The 26,426-nt window shown below is 46.3% G+C and overlaps 2 protein-coding genes across 9 annotated transcripts in view; both read left to right on the forward strand.

Moving 5' to 3' along the window:
- The first annotated feature begins 45 nt into the window (after positions 1-45).
- On the forward strand, positions 46-17,347 carry CASP2 (caspase 2). Of its 8 annotated transcripts, XM_036429111.2 has the most exons (12): positions 88-224; positions 958-1,045; positions 3,501-3,651; positions 3,941-4,129; positions 4,257-4,338; positions 4,899-4,993; positions 5,250-5,426; positions 11,003-11,131; positions 11,266-11,356; positions 14,713-14,862; positions 15,038-15,147; positions 15,298-17,347. In XM_036429111.2, exons 2-12 carry the CDS (start codon positions 978-980, stop codon positions 15,427-15,429), a joined length of 1,374 nt encoding a protein of 457 aa, XP_036285004.1. In that variant the 5' UTR covers positions 88-224; positions 958-977; the 3' UTR covers positions 15,430-17,347. The 8 variants fall into 8 exon arrangements, with proteins under 8 accessions (XP_036285010.1, XP_036285011.1, XP_036285001.1 ...); XM_036429108.2 differs by lacking the exon at positions 958-1,045 and having other exon boundaries at positions 49-224; XM_036429113.2 differs by lacking the exon at positions 958-1,045 and having other exon boundaries at positions 51-224; positions 3,941-4,108.
- Positions 17,348-21,923: 4,576 nt separating this feature from the next.
- CLCN1 (chloride voltage-gated channel 1) overlaps positions 21,924-26,426 on the forward strand; it is a 28,662-nt gene continuing 24,159 nt past the window's right edge. Inside the window, exons 1-5 of the mRNA XM_036429121.1 lie at positions 21,924-22,592; positions 24,149-24,269; positions 24,673-24,804; positions 25,391-25,519; positions 25,767-25,900. Coding sequence (XP_036285014.1) covers positions 22,242-22,592; positions 24,149-24,269; positions 24,673-24,804; positions 25,391-25,519; positions 25,767-25,900 — 867 coding nt within the window. The 5' untranslated portion in view covers positions 21,924-22,241. The remainder of the gene's footprint in view (positions 22,593-24,148; positions 24,270-24,672; positions 24,805-25,390; positions 25,520-25,766; positions 25,901-26,426) is intronic.

Below are 26,426 nucleotides of genomic sequence, written 5' to 3' on the forward strand. Positions count from 1 at the left end.
GCGGGGCGGCCTCGCCGAGGGGCGGGGCCAGGAGAGGCAGGGCGCAGGCGCGTTGTGGGCCGCCCGTCTGGAGAGGGATGCCAAGGGCTCGGAGGCTTTCGATTTGTTTGGTTCGTGGGCGGTGCGTGCACAGCCCGGGAAAAGCGAGAAATGGCGACGCCGATCGCGGGCTCCCGGCCCGCCCTCGCCCTAAACGGGCTGATGGCCGCTGACAGGGGACGCAGGTGAGTGCGGGAACATCCCAGGGGTCCTTAGTGGGGCCCAGGGAAGGGGATCGCGCGGCTCAAGCCTGTGGCCCTGGCGCCTCTCCCCACCGTGGACCCCTGCGGAGCCTCGTCCGAGCTCCCCGCCCGGAGTGGGAAGCCTGGCTGCGCCCCCCAGGAGCGCGCCGGCCTCTTTCCGGCCACGTCCTCCCTGCACAGCCTGGGTTCATCCAACCCCAGGCGGGGCGGGGGGGGGGGAGGTGGGCTTTGAACAAGGGAGCTCTTTCCATCCCTGCCAAATCTCTGCTTCTCTTAAAGACTCTCCATCTTTAAATCGTTCTGAGTCTTTCCCCTGTTATGCTTCTGAGGAACTCGACTCTATCCCCTTAACCGATGAGACATGCAGATCTCCTGATACCGCCTAATGTGCATTTGATTTGGATTGAATACATCATGACCCGTATTGCTTTGGGTACAATGACCAGATTTTCGAAGCAGTCAGCCCAGGCTTTGCAAGGGTGAGAGCACTTTGAAAGGACAAGGAGGTTCCCGAGGCTCCCCGTGTGTGTGTCTCCATCTCTGCCCCAGTTAGAGCATTTAATGGCAGACATCACACAGGATAACATGTAAGTGCCTCCTGGTCCAGACCCAGAAGATTAATTGAAGACTTCGGAACTGAAACTTGATGGAGGACACTGGATCAAGATTGAAGGAATCTCTTTGTCCTTTTGTCTATCTCTTCCTCCCCTTCCAGATGTGTCCTAAAGTTCTAGGATGGTGGTTACCTTTGGAAAGTCCACCTTTGAGATTCACGGCATAATATGGAATACAGAAAGGAGCAGGTGTGTGGAAAACAGATGATGCTGCCCTGGCCGCTTTCTCAGTGGCTAGAGCGTCGCCGCTCAGACGAAAGGGTGTGTTGTTTCTGGTCAAGGGCACTTACCTTGCTTGCTAGCTGGATCCCGCCCCCCCATCGGGACACGTGTGGGAAGCTACCAATGATATGTGTCTCTCACATCTATGTTTCTCTCTCTTTCTCTCTACCCCTCCTTTCCACTCTCGCTAAAAATCAGTGGGAAAATATACGTGAGTGAAGTTTATTAAAAAAAAAAAAAAAAAGCCAAAACCTGTTTGGCTCAGTGGATAGAGCGTTGGCCTGCGGACTGAAGGGTCCTGGGTTCGATTCAGGTCAAGGGCATGTACCTTGGTTGCCGGCACATCCCCAGTAGGGGGTGTGCAAGAGGCAGCTGATCGATGATTCTCTCTCATTGATGTTTCTGGCTTTCTATCCCTCTCTCTTCCTCTCTGTAAAAACTCAATAAAATATATTTTTTTTTTTTAAAAAGAAGAAGAAAGAAAGCAGATGATGCTTCAGATTAAACCCAAGGAAGTTTTTTATTGAAAATTCAAATATGGAACTTGAAAGGGTTAAGGACTGAGAATCGATTATTGAATTATGAGTATGGATGAGACAGACTAGGGACAGCTTCTTTCAGAGATTCTTACTATCAACATTTAAGGGTAGGCCAAAGGTCCTCCATTGGGATATGGTGGGCATAGAGAGGACCTGGAGAGAATGGTATCATGGGAGGAAAAATTTATTTTGTTTCTTTTAGTTTATTATTATTATTATTACTATTTTAGAGAGAGGAAAAGAGAGAGACAATCATTACATGAGAAGGAAACATCAATAGAGAAAAACATCGATGTGAGAGGAAAACATCAATAGGCTGCCTCCTGCATGTCTCCTACCGAGGATGAGCCCAAAATCTAGGCATGTGCCCTCACAGGGAATTAAACCAGCAAACTTTCAATGCCTGGGGCAGTGCCCAACCTACTGAGCCACACCGGCCAGGGCTGCTTTAGTTTTATCTCCATCAAAATTTAACAGCAATAGGCACATATTAAAACGAGTATGGCAAAGCCTTCTACAAATGGCTTTACTTTGAGGTTGGCCTCATTACACTTATTTTTACCTGAGTTTTATCTTTTTTATTGCTTTTTTTATGATCTAAAGTGATTATTAAATAGTTTTGATTTCTGTAGATTGTGTTGTAGCAGGTTTTTACTGAAAGTTTGGGGTAATAGGAGTCTTTCAAGAAACAAGAAGTTTAAGTGGAATTTAAAACATCACTACTGTTCTAAACCCAAATAGTAACATAGGTTGGCTGCTTCCAACCCTGGAAATGTGTTCCTGACCACTCCCTCTGCCTTGGGATCCCACATGCTATCTTCTTGGATCTCTCTCGATCCAAGACCATGCTTTTTTCTTCTGTAGCTACAAATGTCTCACCTAGACTTAAGCCAAGTACATTCTACAAATGCATGGAATTTCCCTGATTCTAAGAAGCACATTGTAGCATCTTTGAGATCAAGATGGATCTTTAAATAGGGTTTTAAATTATAAACTGAAGCGATTACCATATCCCTTTCTCACTGCCATCAGGCTCTTTCTACTATCATATATTTGGAAACTGACTAAGCAGGCTGGCGTGCTCTAGATTTACATAAACTAGGCACGTAGATAATACACAGTTAAATGGGATTCTTTTAATTCAGAAACAGAAACTGATCTCTTTCCAAATCAATAGCAAAACTTAAGGAATCCTTGAAATAAAGATATCCCTAGTAAACTAAATTACAAAAATAATTTAGCCTTTATGTGCTTTAACTCTTTAAGTGATTTCAAATTATGATGATTGTGTCCATCATTGGTATTTATCTACTATAAGTTCCTGTCATACTTTCTACTTATCCAGTCTTTACAGGATTGTGATAATTTCTAGTCACATTTTGTCACAGGAACTTAACGTTTGAAAAGCCATAGTTATAATTTGTATACTTAGACTAGATAGAGTGTGTTTGTATGTTGTCTCATTTACTTTCCATTAGAGCTGGCCGTTGGTTATCACTTTCAGCAGCCTAGATAAATAATTTGTGATGTGTTTTTTGAGATAATTGTTTTAATTGAAATTGGTCTGTTTGAGGAACATTCCTTCTCATGAATACATGTGTGCTTGTTGTATTTTTATAAGATAGCTTTTTCCCTCCCCTAAATGACCATTTATCTCAGACAATGCTCTCAGTTGAACATATTCCATAAAGAATTACATCATTTCCTTATGCTCAACATGTTATTGCTCAATACTTCCTTGATTTTAATGAGATTCGATAAAATTAACCTTGGTTATTGTAAGTTCTGTTCCTTTTGTTCTTCCTGCCCACACCTCTTCCACTCCACTCTTCTGGGCCATATCTTATGTATTGACAGCCTTTCTCTATGCCTTTTATCTGTAGGATATTGGGAGTGTGTGGCATGCATCCGGACCATCAGGAAGCTCTGAAAAAGAACCGAGTGCTCCTGGCCAAACAGCTGTTGCTGAGTGAACTGTTAGAACATCTCCTGGAACAAGACATCATCACCTTCGAAATGAGGGAGCACATTCAGGTATCTGGAGGCGAAAGAGAAAAACCAAGTAAATTGGTTGTAGAAGTAGGAACAGAGCACAATAAGTGTAAAAAGGGTGTGGTGCCCTATTAAGGAATTGAAAATGCCCTTCTACCCTAAAGCATTGAAGAGAAAAGGTATATAATTCAGGAATAATAGGAAGGGCTTCACCCATATTGTTTTTTCTGTGAAAGGAATTCTTGAGATGGACATTTTTAGGGAGCTCATCTGGAAAAAAGGAATTCTAGCTAGATATGTTTAGATTTCATGTTTTATTCTTGTATTGTAGGCCAAAGTGGGCAGTTTCAACCAGAATGTGGAACTCCTCAACTTGCTTCCCAAGAGGGGTCCTCGTGCTTTTGATGCCTTCTGTGAGGCCCTGAGGGAAACTAAGCAGGGTCACCTGGAGGATCTGTTACTCTCAACCCTCTCTGGTCTTCAGCAAGTACTCTCACCGGTATGGAGCCCTAGACATGCGGTGGGTTGAGAAGGGTTAGTTTGGTGGGTAAGGAATTTATGACACAGGGTGGGGAGACTAGATCTTTGTTTTATTGAGACTAGACCATCTCCCTGAGACCTTGCACGGGGCTTCTGATTTCTTACAGTTGAGCCGTGACCATGACTTGAATCTGTCTTTCCCGGTGTGTGAGTCCTATCCTCCTCACAAGCGGCTCCGCCTTTCTGTAGGTGAGAATTCATGGGATAAAATGGGTCCCACAAATTGACTTCCCTTTTCTTAACTGGTATCTGACTTTGCCCTGGAGTGATAACTTTTCATTCATATTGGGGACAGTTTCCTCGGTAAATTTGTTGGGACTAGCCGGGCAGTTTAGGTGGGATATTGGTTATCCTATTTCCCTTCCATCACAGATGATTTTTTTATGGTAATTCGCCCTTGGAGCAACTTTATAGGCAGGAAATTCCTGCATATGGTTGGCCTGTCTCGTCTATGAAGCTGAGGTATTGTAGAATGAGGAAAGACATCATCAGCCACTAGCCTGCTGATTGAGATGCTTTGTGATTAAACAAGGCTTTTATCATATATCCAATTCAGTTATTTGGTGACTTGAGAGCCCAATTCTATTTAGGCTAAGTAAACAGGTCTCTGACCTCATGGATCTTACAAATTTAGGGGAATGTGCAAGACCAAAACTTATTAAATCCCCGGTTCAAGGGGTGCCTGAAGTTACGAAGTACTAGGACTGATGCATAGGTTGCGTGCTAGCTTTTGGCTTTCTGTGCCACAGATACTGTGGAACACTCCCTGGACAACAGAGATGGCCCACCCTGCCTTCAGGTGAAGCCTTGTACTCCTGAATTCTATCGGACACACCACCAGCTGGTGAGTCTGGCAACATGGCACAAGGAAAGAGTTGGGAAATGAGGTGCCCTTTCTGGGCATGTGAACTTAGTTTGTGTATACATTCTCTCCCTGTTGATTAGTCAGAAAGTCTTGGCTGGTGGGCATATTTTGGACTTGACCTGGTGGGGTTCAGAAGAGTATGATGTCGGTGTTTTCTTGAAATGTGTCACCTAGTTGGGGAGGCGCAGTGTCTGTCCTTAGGAAGCTCTGGGTCTAATTGGCGTCCCCTCCCCAGGCCTATAGGTTGCAGTCTCGGCCGCGTGGCCTGGCACTGGTCCTGAGCAACGTGCACTTCACTGGAGAGAAGGACCTGGACTCCCGCTCCGGAGGGGATGTGGACCACAGAAATCTAGTCACCCTCTTCAAGCTCCTGGGCTATACTGTCCATGTTCTACTTGATCAGACTGCACAGGTACCCGGCGCAGCATTTGGGGCCAGAAACCCCTGCTGCTTCTCTGCTTGCTGGGCTGTCTTACTAGTTACTTTATTCCTTACCTTTTGGCTCACTCTTTCCTGCCTCTCACCTTGCAATCTAGTTTTTATTTTAAAAAAGAACTAGGGTCAGCCAGCTACTTCAGTGCCGATTTCTCATAAGGCCGTGCTCTCCCTGCTGAGTAGTAAAAGTCCACAGTTGGGTTCTTGTTTTTTCATGCTCAGCAAATTAATTCCCTGTCACTCAGGGAGTGAGGAGACACTGAGAGTCACCCAGCCAGCTCAGAAGGATATTTCTAAGCCAAGGCTACATGGGACATTTATTTCTTGGTTAATCATAACAGGAGTCTAGTTATTGTTGTAAAGATTTCTTTAACGGATAAAATTGTTGCAAACGAGAGTTCGATGGAATTGCCCTGGTAAATGTTGTTTTGTGGCAGTTTAATGAGTTAACATATAGGAAAATTCCTTGTGTTTAAGAGTTGGGTGGCCACAAGGCAGATCTTAGAGTAAATTACTTCTGGACTAGATGCCTGCACATCATAAGCATCATTATGAGTTATTCCTCATTAACCTCAGTTAACCAGCTACACGTCCAACTTAACTACCTTTGGCTATTTCTGATTTGAAATTGTAATAGCCAATTGGTGAATTAATAATATTCTTCACTTTTGATTCCAGAAGAGTAGTGCTTTCCTGAACTTGCTTTTTGGAATGTCATTGGTAAAATTAAAATTTCTGAGAGATTCACTTTGATCTTTTGAGGCACGGGTCTCTGTTTTGCCTTCAACATTGTCTGCGGTCTCTGTTTCTCTCTCTCGGCTGTCTTGCTTCTGTGAGGAAAATGATGTATTTGCTATACTTTGGTAAGGCCAGTTTCACCAGTGGGTTCTCAGGTGTTCTCCTTTGCATGCTGTTCTTGCCAGCTTTCCAGTAACAGCTCTTGCAGAGAAGTAAGGCCACCCGTGCTCCATGCCATGGCCGAGCAGCTGCTTTAGTCATCTAGTATTCAAGTAGGTCATCTGCTTTCCTGAGAGGTCTGTTGGGAATCAGCCATCATTCCTACAGAGGGAATCCTGTTAGAAAGTCTTAGCAAGAGGAATGCTTTCTATGCTTCCTTACAGGTTCTGCTCTGGTTGTTCCTTTTACTAGGAATTAATGATGTCCTGGTTTTCCATATTGTGTGCATTCGGTGGGAATCTTCCATGCATGATAGTGAAACATACAACTGTGAGTCACCAAGTCAGATGTGTACTGTTGTTTTCAGAGACAGTCAGAACAATGTGTGGATCTATGAGCACATTTCATAAACACCATTCCTGTTTATGTTAAACCTGATGCAGACTCCAGGTCCTACTGGATTCTCATTCTCTGGTTATGTTGTTCTGTAACTGCAATTGCGGTAACATCAAATTTTGAGTACCTTAGAATGGGCAGGCTGTGGGGTACCAGAGATTTAAAAGTATGGACCCTGAGTTCTGGGACCTCAGTTAGATGAGAAAGTCTTAACAGCAGCAAAAAAGGAAGCATGTCTCGTATATTTCCAAGGACCAAGCAAAATTTGAGACAGTTTCTTCTACAGTAGTTAAGAGGAAGAAACAATTGCCTGGGTAGATATCGTCTGAAGGATAAGTGGAGACTTGAACTGGCCTTGAAGGATAGAAGTTTCCAAGGAGAGAGAAGTGGTGAAAGGAGCCCAGGCAGGGAGAATAGCGTGTGGACAGGAAATGTATGTGTGATGTTAGGGACCTAGCAGGTGAACCAAATGCCTAGGCCCTAGGGCAAAAGAGTGCCAGAAATAAGATTGAAGATAAAGGGACCAGAATGAACAGGGCCTTGGATGTCTTCCCAAAGGAATTAGACATCCTTGTTTTGACATTAGAACATCGTTAGTAATTCTTGAGTAGAAAGTGATGCATTATTCACGTGATGATTCAGAAAGATTAATATGACACCATTGCAAAGAATGGAGTAGAGGCTAATGACAGGAAACCCATTCTGGAGTTAAAATCGTAATGTCTAGTGTGGCAATCACCAACCTTTTAGACCTCACGGACCACCAGTTGGTGACCGCTGGTCTAGTGGACCAAAAGGGAAAGAATATATGTGAAAACAGTGTAATGGCATGGTTGTACTTCCATTGCTTGGTGATTGAACGATTGTATATAAAGGGAGTTGGAAAACTTAAGTGAGGAATCGAGGGCCTCAAAGGACATCGGGACCAAAGATGTAAATTTTGGTATTACTTATGTAGGAAAGTAATGAGAAAGAGTTACAAGAGCAAAAGGCTTAGGGCTGACCCCTGGGAGATAGCCCTCCTTGTAGCCTAATCCTCAGCTCTAAAGATTCAGAGACCAGAGGAGGACATTGCAGAACCGGTTTCTGGCAGTGGCCAAACACTCAGATGCAGTATGATCAGGTAGGCGCAGTGGGGGAGAGAATTTGGTGCACTGCACGTCTGCATGAATACTTTCTTCCTGGAAGGACCTCACAAGCAACTCAACTGTTGTTATATAATTATTTGGCGAGCAAAGAAACAGAATCCAAAAATTAAGATCCCCTCTTTTTTGCCTTCTATTACAACTTTTTTACTTTCCGTTTAAAAATTGGAAATAGTTAGTAGTCTTAGGGAATCCTCTTTTTCTTGACAGTGCGGGAGCACTCACTGGTCTTTCGCTGCTTGTGTTGGTTTCATTTCTTTTTTGGCATCAAAGTATTCTCATTGCATCTCCCTCATGAGGCTGCTAGTTCTAGAATTACAATTTATCATGTATAAAGAAATAACCCGTTTCAAGTGGCAAATTTTCTTTTGCTATATGGTATTGGTTTTTAACTTGCAGTTGGGTCGAAGACTGCTTTGAGAGTGTAGGGACAAGCAGTGGGTCATTCCAGGAAAATGAAGCTATCCACAAAATGTTGCATATAATTTCAGATGGTTTGCAGATTATTTTCTTCTCCTGTATTCCCCATCCCCAGCCAAAAATAAAGGCAAAACTGCTCTTTAGAGAATTTTATGTAATTTTATTTGAAATAAAGCTGCAGATCATTTCCCCAAATGACTCATCTCCATTTATTGAAAGGTTTAGTCATGCCAATTCAGTTACAAAGTATGTGTTCTTACTTTGGACTTACTTGTCGTCTGTTTACTGACCTAATAATCTCGCTGAAGTTCAAAATGCTTGTCTTTTTATTCCCTTCCACAAAGAAACTTAACTTCAACTACTACTTGCTAAATTGTTACAGTCATCTCGAAAGGAGCATTCATACTTACGTATTCTCTTGGGGTTGGTATATATTCTTGAAACACGTCAATTTTGGATGTCTTTTATTACCTTAAGATTTCCAATATTACAATTGGCTTCTACTTGCCCAGAAAATATACATACTTTTCAACAGAGCCAATTTCTCCGTTTCCAGTTATGTTGCAGACTAACAAGTCTTGTATAATGAAGTCTCAATTATGTGCAACAGAAGTATAGTTGGCCTTGAACAACACAGGTTTAAACTGCACAGGTCCACTTACATGCAGACTATATATCCCCAGGTTTCTCATTCGCAGATTCAACCAACCTCAGATGGAACAGTATTTTCAACCCACTGTTGGAAATCTAAAGATGTGAAGGGCTGACTGTATGCCTTGTTCTGCGCCATTTTATTATAAGGGACTTGAGCATCTGAGATTTTGTTATCTATGGGGAGTCATGGAAGCAATCCCCCACAGATACTGAAAGACAACTAGTTAACTTTTTGGGGAGTCAGAAGTATATATGGATTTTTGACTTTGTGGGTGTCAAAGCACCCCTACCCACTGCATTGTTCCAGGGTCAACTGTATTGCAAACAAATAGATTGGTAGTTCTCAAACTTTGCATGTCAGATCACCTGAGGGCTTGTTAAAACAGTTGCTGGGGCCCAAAATTTTGCACTTCTCACAAATTCCCAGGTGATGCTGATGTTGCGCTTTAGGGACCACACTTTGAGAACCACTGCAACATATTACACAGGTGCGTGCTTTTTGTCGGGGGCTGTATATGGTGACTTTTCTGCCTGGATAGCATATTCATCTTCATTACAGTTCATTCAAATTCATAATGAAATAACTTATCTCTCTGCTGATCTCAGATAGAGACAGTCCAGGCATCTTGAGTTGTAGAGAGACATAGGTTTAACAATTGGTATCAGGTTTTATATTATGGTATACTTTCGGTTGATGGGCCAAATGCCTAAAGTAGAGAGGTACTTGTGTATGGTAACATAGTGCTAGATAGACAAGATTCTTTTTAAAATTTTTATTTTAACATTGATTTCAGAGAGGAAAGGAGAGGTAGGGATAGATAGAAACATCAATGATGAGAGAATCATTGATCAACTGCCTCCTGTACACCTCCTACTGGGGATCAAGCCCACAACCTGGGCATGTGCCCTGACCAGGAATAGACCAATACCTCTGGTTCATAGGTCAACATTCTACCACTGAGCCACAGCGGCCACAGGCAATAAAGCAAGATTCTTAAATTGGAATACAAGGTTGATTAGTAATAGGGGTGTTTTGGGGAGGTGGGAGATAATATTGTTACCCTTATAATTAGACATACACATAATAATAATAATGGCAGGCCTTTGCAGGATGTGCCAGACATAGCTGTAAGTCCTTTTTTTCCCTTACAGAATGGGCTTAGAGTCTTGAGGGACTTAAGAACTTGTACCAGTTTTGAATCCAGGGGTCAAACTTCGGTCTGTCTGTCTGATCCTGTGGCCTATGCATTTAATCATTCTAACCTGTCAGAATTTTCCAGATAGCATGCTCCTTCCTGAACAAGATGTTTTATACAGATATCATTACTGTCTCCGGGCAATTCAGATCTCAGATAGAAAGCATCACTGTTGTTCTCTAGATCATGGTCCTGTTAAGCCCTTTGTCACGGAGCAGTTTATTCCCTTGTGGCCCCGTGGGTGATACTCATTCTTTTGAGCAAATACTAATGTACAACAGTATTTGCTCAAAAGAAATCTGGTTGGTGATAGGGGTGGTGGTGGTAGATAAAGTTAACTAACTCTTGATTAGCTTCATTAGTGATGTGCTTTAATCCAGGAGTTCTTAGCATATCTCAGTCTGTGAATTTTGTGCCATTATATTCAGAATTCTTTGAAGTCATGCATTTTCTAGTGAATCCATGCTTTTTCTAGCCTCTCAATGGGTCTATGACTTTACTTATCATTGACCACATAAATCACTCTATCTTCTAATAACTTAAGGTTTCAGACACCATTGAAAAGCTTATATTGGCCGAAACCGGTTTGGCTCAGTGGATAGAGCATTGACCTGCAGACTGAAAGGTCCCAGGTTCGATTCCGGTCAAGGACATGTACCTTGGTTGCAGGCACATCCCCAGTAGGGGGTGTGCAAGAGGCAGCTGATCGATGATTCTCTCTCATTGATGTTTCTAACTCTATCCCTCTCTCTTCCTCTCTGTAAAAAATCAATAAAATATATTTTTAAAAAGCTTATATTGGTGCTGGCTATAGTGAACAACACTAACAGGTGTGTTTCTTTTAGGAAATGCAAGAGAAACTCCAGAATTTTGCCCAGTTGTCTGCTCACCGAGTCACTGACTCCTGCATTGTGGCCCTCCTCTCTCACGGCGTGGAGGGCGGCGTCTATGGTGTGGACGGCAAGGTGCTTCAGGTGCGTACAGTCCTGTGGGTGGTGTTGGATCACGTCTGTCACCTTCAGCCTGTGCTGGCTGCTGCTGTGTGTATAAGACGCAGAAGGTCCCACTGTCCACTTACCCTCCCTTCTCCCTTCTTCCTTTCCACCAGCTGCAGGAGGTGTTTCGGCTCTTTGACAATGCCAACTGCCCGAGCTTACAGAACAAGCCGAAAATGTTCTTCATCCAGGCCTGCCGAGGAGGTGAGTGCCCTGCCGGACGAGCACCGGGGTGGCGGCTCCTGGGCAGCCTCCCCCCAGCTCTCACTTTCCTGTTTGCTCCTCTCAGGTGCTATTGGATCCCTTGGGCACCTCCTTCTGTTCACTGCTGCCACCGCCTCTCTTGCTCTGTAAGTGTCCCCGATGCATGGGGTGTGCTGGGACCTGGGCAGCCCATGGCTCTCAGGTCGGTCAGCTCTCTGCATCGTCATGCCTGTTCTCAAGACTCTTTTCTGAGGACTCGGACTTTTTTCTATGCTTACCAGTAACCTGATGTGCTTTTTTTGTTACTTCTTCCAGTTAAGGATTTCCTGTCTCTTCTTCCTGTCCCTCTCACTTTATCCTTTCCTCTGTTTCTTCCTCCATCTCTTGTCCCCTTTTCCACTTTCTCCTTTTTCTCGACTTTTCACCTACCCTGCCATCCTTGCCTCCCTGCTTCATCCACCCTGTGCCATGCAGGACAGCAGGTACCAGGTCAGCCCCGGCTTCCTTCTCCTGAGCTGCTCCCCTCCCTCTTCTTTCTCGCATGCAGTTCTATACCAGGACTCGGACTAGGCTCAGCGGACATGCGGGCTTGCTTACTGGGAGGAAACCAGTAATAACAAAACACTAACTGCAATCAAATTCTGCCTCTACCACTGATGCCCCTCTGTCTTCGTTTCCTTGATATAAAGTGTGGAGAATCATCAGGCCTATATCATAGAGCTGTTATGAGGAGTAAATGGAATAGAGCATAGGAAGGGCCTGCTTAGCCCAGAGCCTGGCTCGTAGTAAATCCACCAACACTGCCAGCTGTTACAACACGATCAGTGCTTTTGAAGGGCTTATAGGTTGGTTTGAAGGTCACTTGGTCCAAATATTCAAATAATCATTTTTATCTGTTGTACGTTCAGCAGATGTAAATGACTAATAATGTTTTTATTCTCCTAATATCACCAAAGAATATATCATTTATTAAGGTCCTACAACATGACTAGGACTACACTAGGTAGTGTCACAAAAGCAAAGGAAAATGTGGGCTCTCCAAAGTGCCTGCTAATTACTTGGAAAATACAGCAATATACCTGAAGTAGTTTTGAGTTGTTAAAGGCCTGAAGTAAGCAGGGGTGAAATTAGTGAGATACCAAACATATATGAAGACGCAAGTTGTAAGGAGTAGGTCATTTTAGGCCAGCTTCGTTTGAAGAAATTCAGGGGATATGATGAGGCTTAATTGGGACCCAGAATGATAAGATTTACATAGATATGGAGTAGCATATAGAGTCAGGAGAAAGGGCCGGGGGGGAGGGGGGGGGAGGGGGTTGGTAATAATATGACAAGCACAGCAAGATTAAAAGGAGCCCCTCCCCCAAAAGAAATGATGTGCTGAGTCAGACAAATGCCCGGATGTAATTTAAAAACTGAGCGTCTGTAAGTAAATAGTGAGATGTGGCCACAGGAGGTAGAGCCAGCTACTTATAAACCTTTAGTCATGACTGAGATTTGGGGTTTCAGCAGATAATAGTATGAAGCTTTGGGAGCTTAAGTAAGAAATTATGTGATGATTTTTTTCCCTGGATGATCACCATGGCAGAAATCTGCACTAAGAAAAGAGTATGTGAGGCAGGAATTTAGGTTTTTATTCACTTGCTGTTTTCCTAGGCCCAGAGCATTGCCTGATTGATGTATGGTAGCACTTAATAAATAGTGAATGAATGGATAGAGACTCTAGCGATAATGTGGAAAACAAATATGGGGATATTGGAAAGAAAGAACTAGTAACGTTTATTAACATACCTGAGGCCTGAAGGTAGGAAAGGAGTTTCCTTTTTCTTGAGGGACACATTCAGCTTGGCCTAGTTCCTTCAGGAGGTATATCAACAGCAAAATAAAATGAAAGACATTCATGATCATTTTCTTCTATATTCAGAGATATACACACGCTGTGCATCTGGATAGGGAGAAATGGCTCTGAATCTGAATCTTCTCTATAATTAAATACTTAAACTTGAGCTCACCTGTCTTCTGTATTTAGTTAATATGGTCAATGTCTATAAAAAATATCACCCTCACCTGGCCAGTGTGGCTCAGTGGTTGAGCATATGAACCTAGAATTAGGGTTCAGTTCCTGGGTAGGGTACATGCCTTGGTTGCAGGCTAAGTCTCCAGTAGAGGGGGTATGCAGGAGGCAGCTAATTAGTGATTCTCTCTCATCGATGTCTCTATCTCTCTCCCCATCTTTTCCTCTGAAATCAATAAAAATAATAACTTTTTTTTTTTTTTTTTAATACCGCCTTCTCCGTAGTCTGTGAGGGTAGAGACTTTTTCTTCACTGTCTAGAGCTTAAAACAAAAACAGTGACTGGCACATGGCAGTTGCACAATAAATCTTCATTGGATCAATGAGTCTTGGTTTTCCCCTCCATTTCTTCAAGCTTCTCTTTCCTTCTAGGCTCTCTTGAATGTTGCTTGGATCAGGCAATGTTGTGAAAAAGCATACTTTTATCTTTTGTGTGATGAGTTGTGTGTCTTCTCTGTCTCTCTTTCCTACCAACACACCCCCTCACACCCCTAGAATGAAACAACATCAAGTAAGACTATGTCTGGGAATAGGTAAGGCCTCAGTCAAGAGGCGGGGCATGTGCTCAGGTTAGGTTGAGAAACTACTGCGAAAATTTTTGAATAGGTCCTTGAGTTATGTCGGAGATCCGTTCCTACAGTGCGAGGTAACACGATTTTCGCTGTAAGTCGGAACCCACCTACATAAGCACCTGCATCACTCATATGGAGCACATACACAGCAGTAATGAAGTGAAACAGTAAAAAAAAATTTAAAAGAAAGATAATTCCTTACATTTACTTGTGGTAAATGAACAACAAAAACATATGTACATATGTCAAAATGATGTAACTTTTTTTTTTATAATATAAATAAATGGGAGATGGTGACAAAACCACAAAACACTGTATGTTATCAGTATTCTATTGTGTTCGCATTAAAAAGCACCATGACTCAGATGCATTGTTCAGTGAACAAGTGAATCATGGACAGAGGCGGTTTTAGTTCTGTTTACCAGGGTATGTGACTCAGCACTTTCCTCGTCTTGCACAGAATAGACAGCTCAGACCATGTGTTTGGGCATCCCCCAGGGTAATGGATGCATGCCGGGAGAGGATCGGGAGCAATGGGTTTTTTTTGCATTTTAATTCATCAGCCCTAGGTTGGAGGCTGCAGCTGGAAATGGCTCTTCCTCTGCCAACGTTTCCCGGTCAAGGTTGTGAGGAACTTGGGCTTGTCTATGACGGGCCCAAGAAAGATGAGAGGAAATAACATCCTTGTCCACTCTGTCTGCCTTCCTACAGATGAAACAGATCGTGGGGTTGACCAGCAAGACGGAAAGGGTCCCACCCTGTCCCCTGAGTGTGAGGAGGGCGATGCTGGTAGACAGGAATTGCTGAAGATGCGGCTGCCCACTCGCTCGGACATGATATGTGGCTATGCCTGCCTCAGAGGTATTGTGAATTCTAGGACAATCCAAACGATTACACTCTCCTATAGACTTGCACTTTTTCATGTGCAGCTCTGATGGGGGCGGGTACAACGTGGCATGGACCCCTAGTTTGGGATGTCCAGCTACGCAAGGATATCTCATGACCAGCACACTGGTGACTTTGGTCCTGGTTGTAGGGACTGCCGCCATGCGTAACACCAAACGGGGTTCCTGGTACGTCGAGGCCCTCACTCAGATCTTCTCGGAGAGGGCTTGTGACATGCACGTGGCCGACATGCTTGTCAAAGTAAGTCGCTCAGCCTGGCTTTGCGAACCTTTTGCCCTCCGGGGTGTTGTCCCCTCCTCCTCTCTTTGCCCAGTCACTGCCGCAGTCTCCACCCTTCCTGTGAAAACACCAGATTCTCAGACTTTGGACCCTTGGTTTTTGCCTTTCCAGGTGAACGGGCTTATCAAGGAGCGTGAAGGCTATGCCCCCGGCACGGAGTTCCACCGGTGCAAGGAGATGTCGGAGTACTGTAGCACCCTGTGCCGGCACCTCTATCTGTTCCCCGGACACCCGCCCACGTGACGCCCCTGCCCGGCACCAGGCAACAGATGGTGTGCTGGGACTTCTGCAGGATCGCCGTTTCTGTCCTTCCCTCTCAGGGACTGGGAGCTTCAGGCTGGTTTCACAGACTGCCATCCTTGACATTGAGCCCGCCCGCAGGCTGGTTCCCCCTCTGTGAGGCTCTCTTCCTGGGCTGGCCCTGGCTGGACTGTTACCAGCAATGTTTGGCTGCCATAGAGGAGCTTGGTGAAAGGTGTGTGTAAGCACGGGGGCTTTATGGGGAAAGGCATGCAGGTCCCCTCAACGTGTGTGCTCACGTCCTGCCCGGGGCTTTTGTAGGTAGCATTGTGGTCAGTGCTTTTGTTATGTTAGTTAAGATGTCTCGGAGGTCATCTCCAGTCTTTCATATACTAGAGTGAGAGTCCTCGTTTAATGTAGGCATTTCCCATGTGGCTTTGGGAGGACAAACAGAACTGGAGACACACGCTGCTGCTGTGTGTATGGACCAGCCTGTGCGTTCCTTCCATGCAGGAAGGACAGTGCCACCTGTGGCTCCTCTGGACTCAAGGAACCTGAGCTGTCAGCAGAGGCTCAGGGTCGGATGCCTTGCATCTGGATCTCACTGATCTTTATGCAGGGACGTCCAGAAGGTCTTTTCTCTGAACTTTCCCTGGAATGAGCCTGGCAGTGCCCACAGGGGCAGGTGAGGGTGGGATGCTTCCTCATCCTCTAATCTGTCACCTGTGCTCCCTTTCTAGTTCTCTCCCTGCTTCTCCCCTGTTCGTGAGATCCTAATTATTGCTGCCTTCAAATCGGTCTAAAATACTGCTTAATTGGCTGCTGAAGGATGTGATGTAGTTCCTTGTTCCTGCTTTCTGTTTCTGTAAATCCCCTTGGATATTATATGGCCTATTTCCTTGTCCCCCTATGTCTCTCTGTTCCAGGGAGGCCTTTGCTAGATGGCTATCCGTGTTTGTTTACCCTCAGAGCCGTCCCTATCTGTGCTTACAGGAGACTTTCCTGTTCCTAAGGCCTCTCTGACTTCCATTCTTAGTGCTACAATCTAATATCTATATAACAGATTGGTTTTTAAATATAAATCTTGATCATGTCACTCCCCTGCTTGGAACCCTTTGGTTTCTCATTACGCCTCAAGTAAAATCCAACTCCTTACCGTGGCCTCCAAGCCCCGCCTTCCCCTTGAACCTTACTAAGTGCTGCTTTTTCTCTAAGCAGCAACCCAATGGCTTCCTCAGTTTCAAACATTCTGAGCTCTTTCCTGTCATGAAAAAAGCTCTCTGGGGGTCTACAGAGTGCCATTCCTCATCACTTGATTGGGTGGTTTATTCTTCAAATGTCAGCTTAAATCCCACTTTCTTGTGGAGGCTTTCTCAGGCCATTCTGTCTCTAAATGATCTTCTATGTTTATTCCTGTGCCTCTTTAATTCCTCATTGCACTTTTCGTAGCCTATGATATTTACTTGCTTCCCTTGTTCATTCTGTCTCTACTAGAAGCTCCATGAGGGCAAAACCTTTTTTGTTCATCAATATGTACCCAGTGCCTGGCATATGTTAGGGCTTCAGTAAATGTTGAAGGCAGCAATCCTAGCTAGAATCCTACCTTTTGACCATATACACAGTTTGATGTGTTTTCGTATGTTTTGTTTTATTCACTGGTATTATCCCCTGAAGACATGTCACATTGAGACAACTTCCTCTAACATCTCCCATGGGGCCTGGCACAGTGCTCGGCCTGTATCATAGTTCAGGTGCTCAATAAATGCTTGCTCTGTGAGCCAGGTGGTTCAGAGACCTCCAAGCCCTCCCTACCCCTGGGTCAGTATTGTACGGAAATATTTGGGTGATAAACCTTTCACTTCCCACTGCCACATTTTGCATTGCCATCAGGTGCCAAATAAATGCTTATATTTATTACTGATATGTGTCTTATGTCTCTGTGTCTGCAGACAATCTTATGATGCACGCATATTTTTCTTAGCCCCTTACAGCATCCCTCACTACCTCACAAGGCATACCCCTTCTTATTTTGCTGCCAATTTTTTTAAATTTTTAAGTTTTTCAATATATTTTTAAAATTTATTTCAGAGAGGAAAGGAGAAGAAAGAGAAGTATATAGATACATTAATGAGAATCATTGCTCAGCTGCCCCCTACACGCCCCCACCCCTTACTGGGGATTCAGCCCGCAACCCAGGCGTGTGCCCTGATTGGGATCTCCTGACTTCATAGCTCAACACTCAACTACTGAGCCACACTGACCGGGCTCTGCCAGTTTTTAAAATATATATATATATTTTTTTATTTCTGAGAGGAAGAGAGAAGGAGTGAAAGATAGAAAAATCATTGATGAGAAAATCATTGCTCAGTTGCCCCCTGCATGCCCCCTACTGGGGATTAACCCAGGCATGTGCCCTGACCAAGAATCAACCATTGAGCCAAAACGGCCTGGCCCTGCCAAAAAAATTTTTTTTTAGATGTCCAAGTTCACACCTAAGATAAGCACATCTTAGTTGTCATGACCACCAGCAGCTGCCCATAATATGGCCAGCACTGGCATTCACACAGAAGAGATGGAAGAGTCATTAGCAAGCAGTGTTGATTCTGAATTATTTCAAGTATGGGGTGAAGGCTGGACAAACAGACTGGGCTGGAACTGGAGGATGAGGCGTGAAGAATTCCTTAGCTCATGGTTCAATTTGGATTTCGGGTTTCCTAGGGTGAGCTTAGGTTGTAAGAGAATTCCGGAGCAGCCAGGGTAAGATGTAAGCAATGGGCTGTGTGTAATCGGATTCTCAGGGTGCAATGTGTATGAAGCGGACCTGGAGAGGCAAGTGCGCCAGTGCAGGCGGGCTATGGCGGCTCAGCAGGAGGGGGCATCCTGCAGGAGCAGGTGGTGGGAAGCAGCTGGGGGCGGAATGTAGAGGAGGAAGAGCAGAAAGAGACTGAGTGAAATGGAAGCATGTCAGGTGGAGGGAGGGGAAGTGGCTGAGAAGACCACTGGGGCAAAGGGCATGGGGTGTGGACTGAAGCTGGCTGGCTGTACTGCAATCACAACAGTGGGATATCCTCAAGGGAGGGAAGGATACAAAGTCTAGGAGAGGTTAAGAAAGTACTGGAAGAGTGGGGCTAACATTAGTCCCTGCTCTCTGGATAGGAAGAAGGCTTTTAGGAGGAGTGACACATTGGGATTACAGAGCAGCACCTGTCTCAGCCCGATTCCAGGTCCTCCCCAGCCCCGCCCTTGAATAAGGGTATCAGGTTGAAGTTCAGTCTATTCCCTTCCCCATGCTTACCTTTGCCAGGGGATTCTCTTCTAAAATTATCTCCCAGCTGGGGCTGCCCTCCAGCCCGTTTCCTCCAGTGGGGAGAGAACAGGAAGAAATGAAACATAGGGAAGGCCTCTCATCAGGGAAGTCATTAATAATCGCCACAACTGACAGTATGTCGCAGGCACTGCTTGGAGCCTTCCCATCCTCCACAGTCCCACGAGGTAGTCACTTTCCCATTTTACAGAAGAGGAAGTGAGGCTCAGAGACTTCAAATGTACAAAAAAGCAAGTAAACGGGACCTGAAGGGCATGGGCTTGGAATCAAGTAGATTTGAATGCTGGCTCAGTCTTTTAAGATGCCAGAGACCTTGGCTAGGGTACCTAATCTCACAGAACATCAGTCTCCCATATCTAAACATGAGAAAAATTATTTCTACCTTCCAAGGTTTCTATGAGGATTAAATGTGATGGTGTAGGGAAAATCACATGGTGTTAACGCATTAACTCTCACAAAATAAAGCTTCAGTTTAATAATGAGAGTTCACATTCAGTGCTTATCAGGGAGCAAACACTTTGGTAACTTATTTTTTAAAAAAATTCTCATCCATGGATATGTTTTTATTGATTTGAGAGAGAGAGAGAAACATTGATATGTGAGATAAACCGGTTGGTTGCCTCCCATATGCACCCTGACCAGGGATCAAACCTGAAACATAGCTATGTGCCCTGACCAGGAATTGGACCACCAACCTTTTGACCAACTGAGCAACCACAGTAGAACCACAATGGTAACTTTGCATACATTCTTTTATCTCCGTAACCCTCTAAGTCACTGCCTTTCTGAGGACACTGAAACTAGCATGTGAAATAAGGTCACCTTGTGTGTGGACACCTTTAACTGACGATTGCATCTGTGACTGTTTTCCTAGCATGAGATTTTCTCCCTCCTCACTTTAAGGGGCTCTAGATTTTTTCCCACCTGAGACTAATGATGACGTTATTATCCCATCTCAGCCCTAGTTAGGAAGAGAATAGGGGGAAAGTGTATCGTGCTTGAAAAACCAGAAGAGGGAGAAAGAGACCTGTCAGTCCAGTGCTATCGGGAGGGCTTAGTAGAATGCAAGGGAAGGAACCAAGGATTTTTAAAGGTCTGGGAGGCAAAGACCAATGAGTACAGGAGAAATTACTACTATTTTGTCACTTCTGACAACCTTCCTTCAAATAGCAATTCCATAAACCTATACTAGGTTTTAATCTTTTAGTATCATGGACCTTAAGAAAATCTACTTAAAACCTCAGAAGAATATATATCTTACACAGTATACATATCTTTTTTAAATGTTTTTATTGATTTTAGAGAGAGAAGGGAGAGGAAGAGAGAGATAGGAACACTGAGAGAAAAACATCAACACACCCCTATATGCCCCACTGGGGTTGAAGTCTCAAACCAGGCATGTGCCCTGACCAGCAATCAAACCAGCAACCTCCTAGTGCCATGGCCGGCAAACTGTAGCTCTAGAGCCACATGCGGCTCTTTGGCCCCTTGAGTATGGCTCTTCCACAAAATATCAAGGCCTGGGCGAGTCTATTTTGAAGAAGTGGCATTAGAAGAAGTTAAGTTTTAAAAAATTTGGCTCTCAAAAGAAATTTCAATCATTGTACTGTTGATTTTGGCTCTGTTGACTAATGAGTTTGCCGACCACTGGACTAGTGCATGGGTTGATGATCAACCACTGAGCAATACCAGCCGGGCCATTATACATATACTAGAGCATACATGCATGCCTATGAATTTGTTTCCAAATTAAGAGCTTTTCACAGAACTCTCTAGAAGTCCATCTTTAGCTGTCCAAATAAGAACCTAAGCACTGTACCTATGAGGAGGTGGGTGGGGGATGGGCAAGGTCTACATTTTATTCTCTTGCAGATGATAACCCATGAGACCTGAACATTTTATAACCTCAAACTCATGGGATTCCGCTCACATTCTGCACCAGCAGCTGTAGGTTTCTGTGGCCCTCCTCATTTCAGAATCTGGGTTCCAGCATTGCAGCAGGTGCTTCTGCTTGGCTTGGTCAACTGTGAGGGCTTCCCCAGTCCCACCAATCTCTGCCTCCAAATCTCAGAATCCATAACCAGACCCTGACTTTCTCTGGAATAGTGAAGAAATAGGAATTGTCTTAGATATTTGTTTGTTGGGATTATCAAGATCCTACAGAACTGGCTACCTTCAGGAGAGCCATGCTCCACAATGTGTTTTATTTGAGCTCTGTATTTTCTTTAAGACTATTCCTTTCACCTCCAACTCCTTAGAACACCTTCCTTATTTTCTGCCTGCAGATATTCAGTCCCTCAAATGGGCACGTGCTTACCTTTGTGGATGGATAAAATTATTTGCCTTCGAGCTCAGAAGATTTGTTAGAAAATGTATGTTTGATCGTATCCATCATCCCACGTGGCTTGGACAGATCCATTTAGCCTAGATCCAAGTTTACTTGTAGACCAGATGTGTAGTGTCCCTCCCTATCAGGCCTGAACTTGGACTGTCCTGGAACATGCCTCACTTGGTGATGGATCTTAAACTACAGTGGCTCATGTTCACAACTCTTCTTCTATAGTAAGGCATTCACAGGAGAAAGAATTTCCTAGGAAAATTGGCAAAGAAAAAAAAAAGTGATGCCAGATAGAATAGTTTGTCCTTGGCCAAAAATGATTTATTGACCTGAAAAAGGGAAGAATAGTAGAGTACTTCCCCATCATCATTTATGTTTGTGGGTTCTCATGATAAATAGTCCCTTCCCTCTTCTGCATCCCCTTACCCCTAGTCCACTTCTCCCTGTTATCTAACCCACTGGTTAGACAGGCGGGCACCCCTCAGTCCACACAGAAGCTGAGTGCCTCCCCATAAATCTATGATGCTTATGCACTGACACTTCTCAGTCTGGGAAGGTGTAGAAATGCCAGAAGCCAAGGTTATCAATCTGCTTCCCACAGCACCCCACACCCAGTGCGTGACGGATAAGGTGGGGTCAAGGGATGGCACCAAAGCATTATTAGTAGCCCCTGGCAGACAGAAGGGCAAACCTGGAGGAGAACACTGAACACCTGGAGGAGAGGTGGTCTGACAGATGAGGACTAAACAAGGAACAACTTGGCAGGGACAGATGGGAGAGAAGCATCAGTTACTCCCCCAGGTGAGTTACTCTCCAGTGTTTCCAGACCTTGAAATCACTCCGTCCATGTCCAGCACCACAGCCTGGTCTTCCACATGCTGGAGAAAAGAGGTGCGACACTGGATGGTGTAGCTCTAACACGCTCCGGACACACACAGGTTGGAGAGCACGCTGAGCAGTTTTCCATCCTGGTCCAGGCGATATTTATAGAGGGACCAGTGGCTAGGGGGTTGGCAGCCTCCTAGTGACCAAGGAGGGGGACAAAACTGCTGCCCTGCTGTGGGAATTCCCTGCAGGACTGTCCCTCAGGTTCTCATCCCAGCCCCCCCCCCCCCCCTGCTCTCACACCTGCTTCGACCCCAAGCAGATCAGATGTGGCAGGGGGGGGGGGGCGGGTCATGTGATGGAGAGATGGCTATAAATAGCTGGGGGTGGGCATGCTGCCCCAGACGCCTTGGGACAGGCAAGAGGACAGGCTTGAGGAGCTGTACTGGGGGTTGGACGGGGGCAAGCAGGCCAAGGCCTGGCAGCGGGGGAGGGAGCATGAAGCGATCTGAGTCCCAGCTGCGTGGGCGCGAACAAAGCTGGTGGGGTAGTGCCCCCCAGTACCAGTACATGCCCTTCGAACACTGCACCAGCTACGGGCTGCCCTTGGAGAATGGGGGCCTCCAGCACAGGCCCCAGAGGGATGCAGGCTCCCGTCCCAACGCCCACCCCACACAGGTAAAAGGGAGGGGTGGTGGGCTGTATGGACCGAGGGAAATTAGGGATTGGGTGAAAAGAAGGAGCAGTGTTACTTTTTTTCTTTTTAACTTAAGAAGTCCATGGCAGTGTATTCAAATATGACGATTCTGCCAAGGGCTGGACCTAGCTCAGTAGACACAAGTCCTTTTATGTGACCTTCCCCAGAAATCTCATGAATCCTATGGGGCCGGCAAAGCCACACATGTATGAGGAGATCATGCTTACATAAGCTACAGGAGTGACTGGCCGAGGAGTCCACGTCATTGCATGTGTGAGCTCTCTCATACTCTCACCCATATGCAGTATCCTCCTCTGCCCCCCCCCCCAAGCACACACATACACACACACACACACACACACACACACACACATTCTTGCTAACCAAGCCTAGATGCTACTCCCCCACCCCCATTTCAGATTGGATGCTTCCCTTCCCTCCCCAGCCCTCTCTGCTATGGTACTTACTTAGCCCTGAACCAGCCAGCCCTGACCTGGCTCTTTCAGTGTTCCCCAGTTCCAGTATAGAGCACCCTTCTTCCTCATCTCCACCACCTGGCAGCGGGGGAGGGAGCATGAAGCGATCTGAGTCCCAGCTGTGGGAGGGAGTGAGACAGCCTGTGGGAGGGCATGTACTGAGTGCCATGGGTAGGTAGTGTCTTCTTGCTGGGTCCTGGGTGGGGCATGGACAGAAACACCGCCTCCCTCATCACTAACCTCATTCCAGAAGACAGAACAGCCATGAGCAGGGGAAGCGGTGTGCCTGCCCACTACTCCAGCTCCGACTCCACTGCTCATATTGTGAAATCGGATCTCTTCCACTCCGGCTCTCCCAGAACCAGCAACATGGCCTGGCCTGACCCTGGCCCAAGGGGGGAGTTAGTGCAGTGGGGCAGGCCAGGCTACCTGGGGGTGAGAGTGGAGGGCTACCAGATCTGAAGGGCGCTCCACCGTCCTCTTCACATTTTGGGGGAGCATCTAATTACCCTGCTCTGACAAGAAGTGAGTTGACTTGCCTTCTCAGGACTCGTTCCTATTGGTGCATGCAGTCCAGGGAGTGAGGCGTGGGCTTCCTCTCAGTGTGGCCGGGCATCTCAGAGGCCTCCAGGATGGCTAGACACACCAAGGCACAGTGCAGCCAAGAGTCACCTGCTGGTCTGTCCTCATCCCATCATGTCAGGATTCCAGGAGAGAAGTCGGGGTTGGGGTGGGAGTCTGGGAATATTAGAGAGACAGGCTGAGTGACACAGAAAACGTTTAATGGACACAGATGAACAGTTCTAACTCTACTTAGAGTAGAAATTGGCCTCCTTGATGAAGGTTGCCATGGGCCAAGATGAGTACAGATGGAGAGAGGGACATGTATGAGTGGGGAGCTGAGGGCAGGAGGACCACAAGATGGCACTACCTGAGGCCCTCAACACCCAGGATTTTAAAGGGTTGTCTGTTTGTGTATTTCTGTGGGTCTATGTGTTTCCCTCTGTCTATTCCCTTTGAGTTTTCTGCAAGACAGACATTCCCATTCTCCTTCTGTCCAGATTTATGGCCATCACAAGGAGCAATTTTCAGACAAGGAGCATGGCATGGGGATGCCCAGGAAGATGGGCTCCAGTGCCACCATGGACAGCACAGATGAGGACCACTATTCTAAATGCCAAGGTGATGGGGACTGTAGAATAGAGTGATCTGGGATAGAGGAGGGGCGGGGCTTAGGAGAATCACTTGAACGTCCTGTTGTATATATCCACCCTCCCACTCCCCGCATACACCCCACAGCCCTCTGCCCAGTATTAAGGAGAGGCAGCTCTTGCCATTTCCTTCTTACTCACCTTGTTCCCCACTTTCCCTCCTGCTCTGCCCCAAGAAATGAGTTTTAGAAAGAAATTCAAGAATCCAGTAGGGAACTGAACTTTGGTGCCTTTGGAAGGGTCAGGGCAGCACCTGGCAGAGAAGTGAAGAGAAACTCGGCGATGAGACGTGAAATGAGACATCCCCTCCAGCGCTCAGTCATAGGTCTGAGCAGTGACTGGTTATTACTCTTCTTTACTCCTTTCTTTTACAGGTTGTATGTACCGCCTGGGACGTGTTGTGAGGAGGAAGTTAGGGGAAGACTGGATCTTTCTGGTGCTTCTGGGACTGCTTATGGCTCTGGTCAGCTGGGGCATGGATTATGTTAGTGCCAAAACCCTCCAGGGTAGGTTTCACCTGGCCCTGTCCCCTCGGCCTCTCCCCATACCTGACGGTGTCTAGAGTTTCCTCCGAGGATAAGCTGGGTGTGTTTTGGGAGAGGGGCACTGCACAGAGGAGATCAGACCCAGGACAAGACCAGACCAGGCCCAGATCTATTTCTCCTGCCCCTGCCACCTGCCACCAGCCAAGCTGTGGATGTCCCTCTAATACTCACCCCAGTTTTCCCAGAACTTTCCCTGGTTTGACACCAAACATTCTATTATAGGACCCAGAAGCACCTCAGTTCCTGGCAAGCCGGGCTGGCTTGTCAACCCAGTGGCCTCTAACATCGTGGCCGCAGTCCGAGCTCAATGTGGTTTGCAGCAAGGGCTCCACTAGTGGTGGGAACTGCAAGGGACAGGGCAATCCAGCAACTCAGGCCTCCCACTCACACGTCCAATGAGAATAGTACCGTCTCGCGAGATTCAGTGGGATAGTCCCGGTGAGATGAAAATGCTCCCAGCACGCTGACCTGTGAGGTGGATCTGAGGGGCCGGGGGAGCGGTGACCTCGGGTCCACAGGGGACTGAGCCCAGCGCGTGTCTCCGCAGTCTACAAGTGGACCTATTCCAACGTGCAGCCCAACCTGCCTCTGCAGTACCTGGTGTGGGTGTCCTTCCCACTTACCCTCATCCTCTTCAGCGCCCACTTCTGCCACCTCATCTCTCCCCAGGCTGTCGGTGAGAACTTCCACTTGGACCGTCCCACGTCCAGTCATCAGTATAATCGCACTGTCCTGCTAACCCTTCCTCCCCCTCCCTCCTTCACCCGGCCCTATTGACGGCCCTTACCTCTGCTTTGTCCCTGTCCTCTCCAGCACAGCCCTCTCCCTTCCCCACCCCCATCTCCATGTCCACTGTCTGGATGTTCCTCTCCCTTTGAACCTCCAGCTTGAACCTGCACGCAACCATTTTACAACCCTTTTAGGCTCTGGGATCCCTGAGATGAAAACAATACTTCGTGGGGTTATCCTGAAGGAATATCTCACCCTCAAGGCCTTCGTGGCCAAGGTGGTGGCCTTGACCGCCGGACTGGGCAGTGGTATTCCTGTGGGGAAGGAGGTAGGTGGCAGGCCCTGAGGCGAGAGCTGGGCAGATGGTGGCTCTGGGAACAGACATGGGCATGGGCATGGGGACAAGAGTCAGAGCCAAGGGAACAGGGGAATGGGGGGAAGTGGAGGGAATTGTGGAAAGGTCCTCCTCCTGGGGCAGAATAGCAGAAGCCTCAGAGCTGGGAGGGCCTCAGAGCAGTCTCCCAACCTGGGCTCTGTTGACATTTGGAGCTGGGTAATAGTGGTTCTGGGGATCATGATAGGATGTTTAACAGCATCCATGGCCTCTCCCCCCTCGGTACCAATAGCACCCCTTCTCCCCCCCCCTCCCCCACACCGTTGTGACAACCAAAATGTCTCCAGACATTGTCAAACGTCCCCTTGTGGGGGGTCTTTCCCCGTTGCAGACCACTGCCTTAGAGCCACTCCAGACCAATGCCTTTGTTTTAATATTTGAAAACGGGGACCTAGAGTGTGGCTGTGCTTTCTCCAAGGTTATGCTCATGGCATGCTTGTCCCGCTGCAGTCCATAGCCT

The sequence above is a fragment of the Pipistrellus kuhlii genome, unplaced genomic scaffold (assembly GCF_014108245.1).
Source record: "Pipistrellus kuhlii isolate mPipKuh1 unplaced genomic scaffold, mPipKuh1.p scaffold_m20_p_10, whole genome shotgun sequence".
Taxonomy (NCBI): Eukaryota; Metazoa; Chordata; class Mammalia; order Chiroptera; family Vespertilionidae; genus Pipistrellus; species Pipistrellus kuhlii.

Excerpts from the sequence above, each read along its gene's own strand:
- CASP2 (XM_036429108.2), top strand. The coding sequence starts at position 151 with ATGGCGACGCCGATCGCGGGCTCCCGGCCCGCCCTCGCCCTAAACGGG. Across the intron at positions 5,427-11,002 it reads TACTTGATCAGACTGCACAG|GAAATGCAAGAGAAACTCCA; the intron begins GTACCCGGCGCA and ends TGTTTCTTTTAG. Across the intron at positions 11,132-11,265 it reads TGGACGGCAAGGTGCTTCAG|CTGCAGGAGGTGTTTCGGCT; the intron begins GTGCGTACAGTC and ends CCTTTCCACCAG.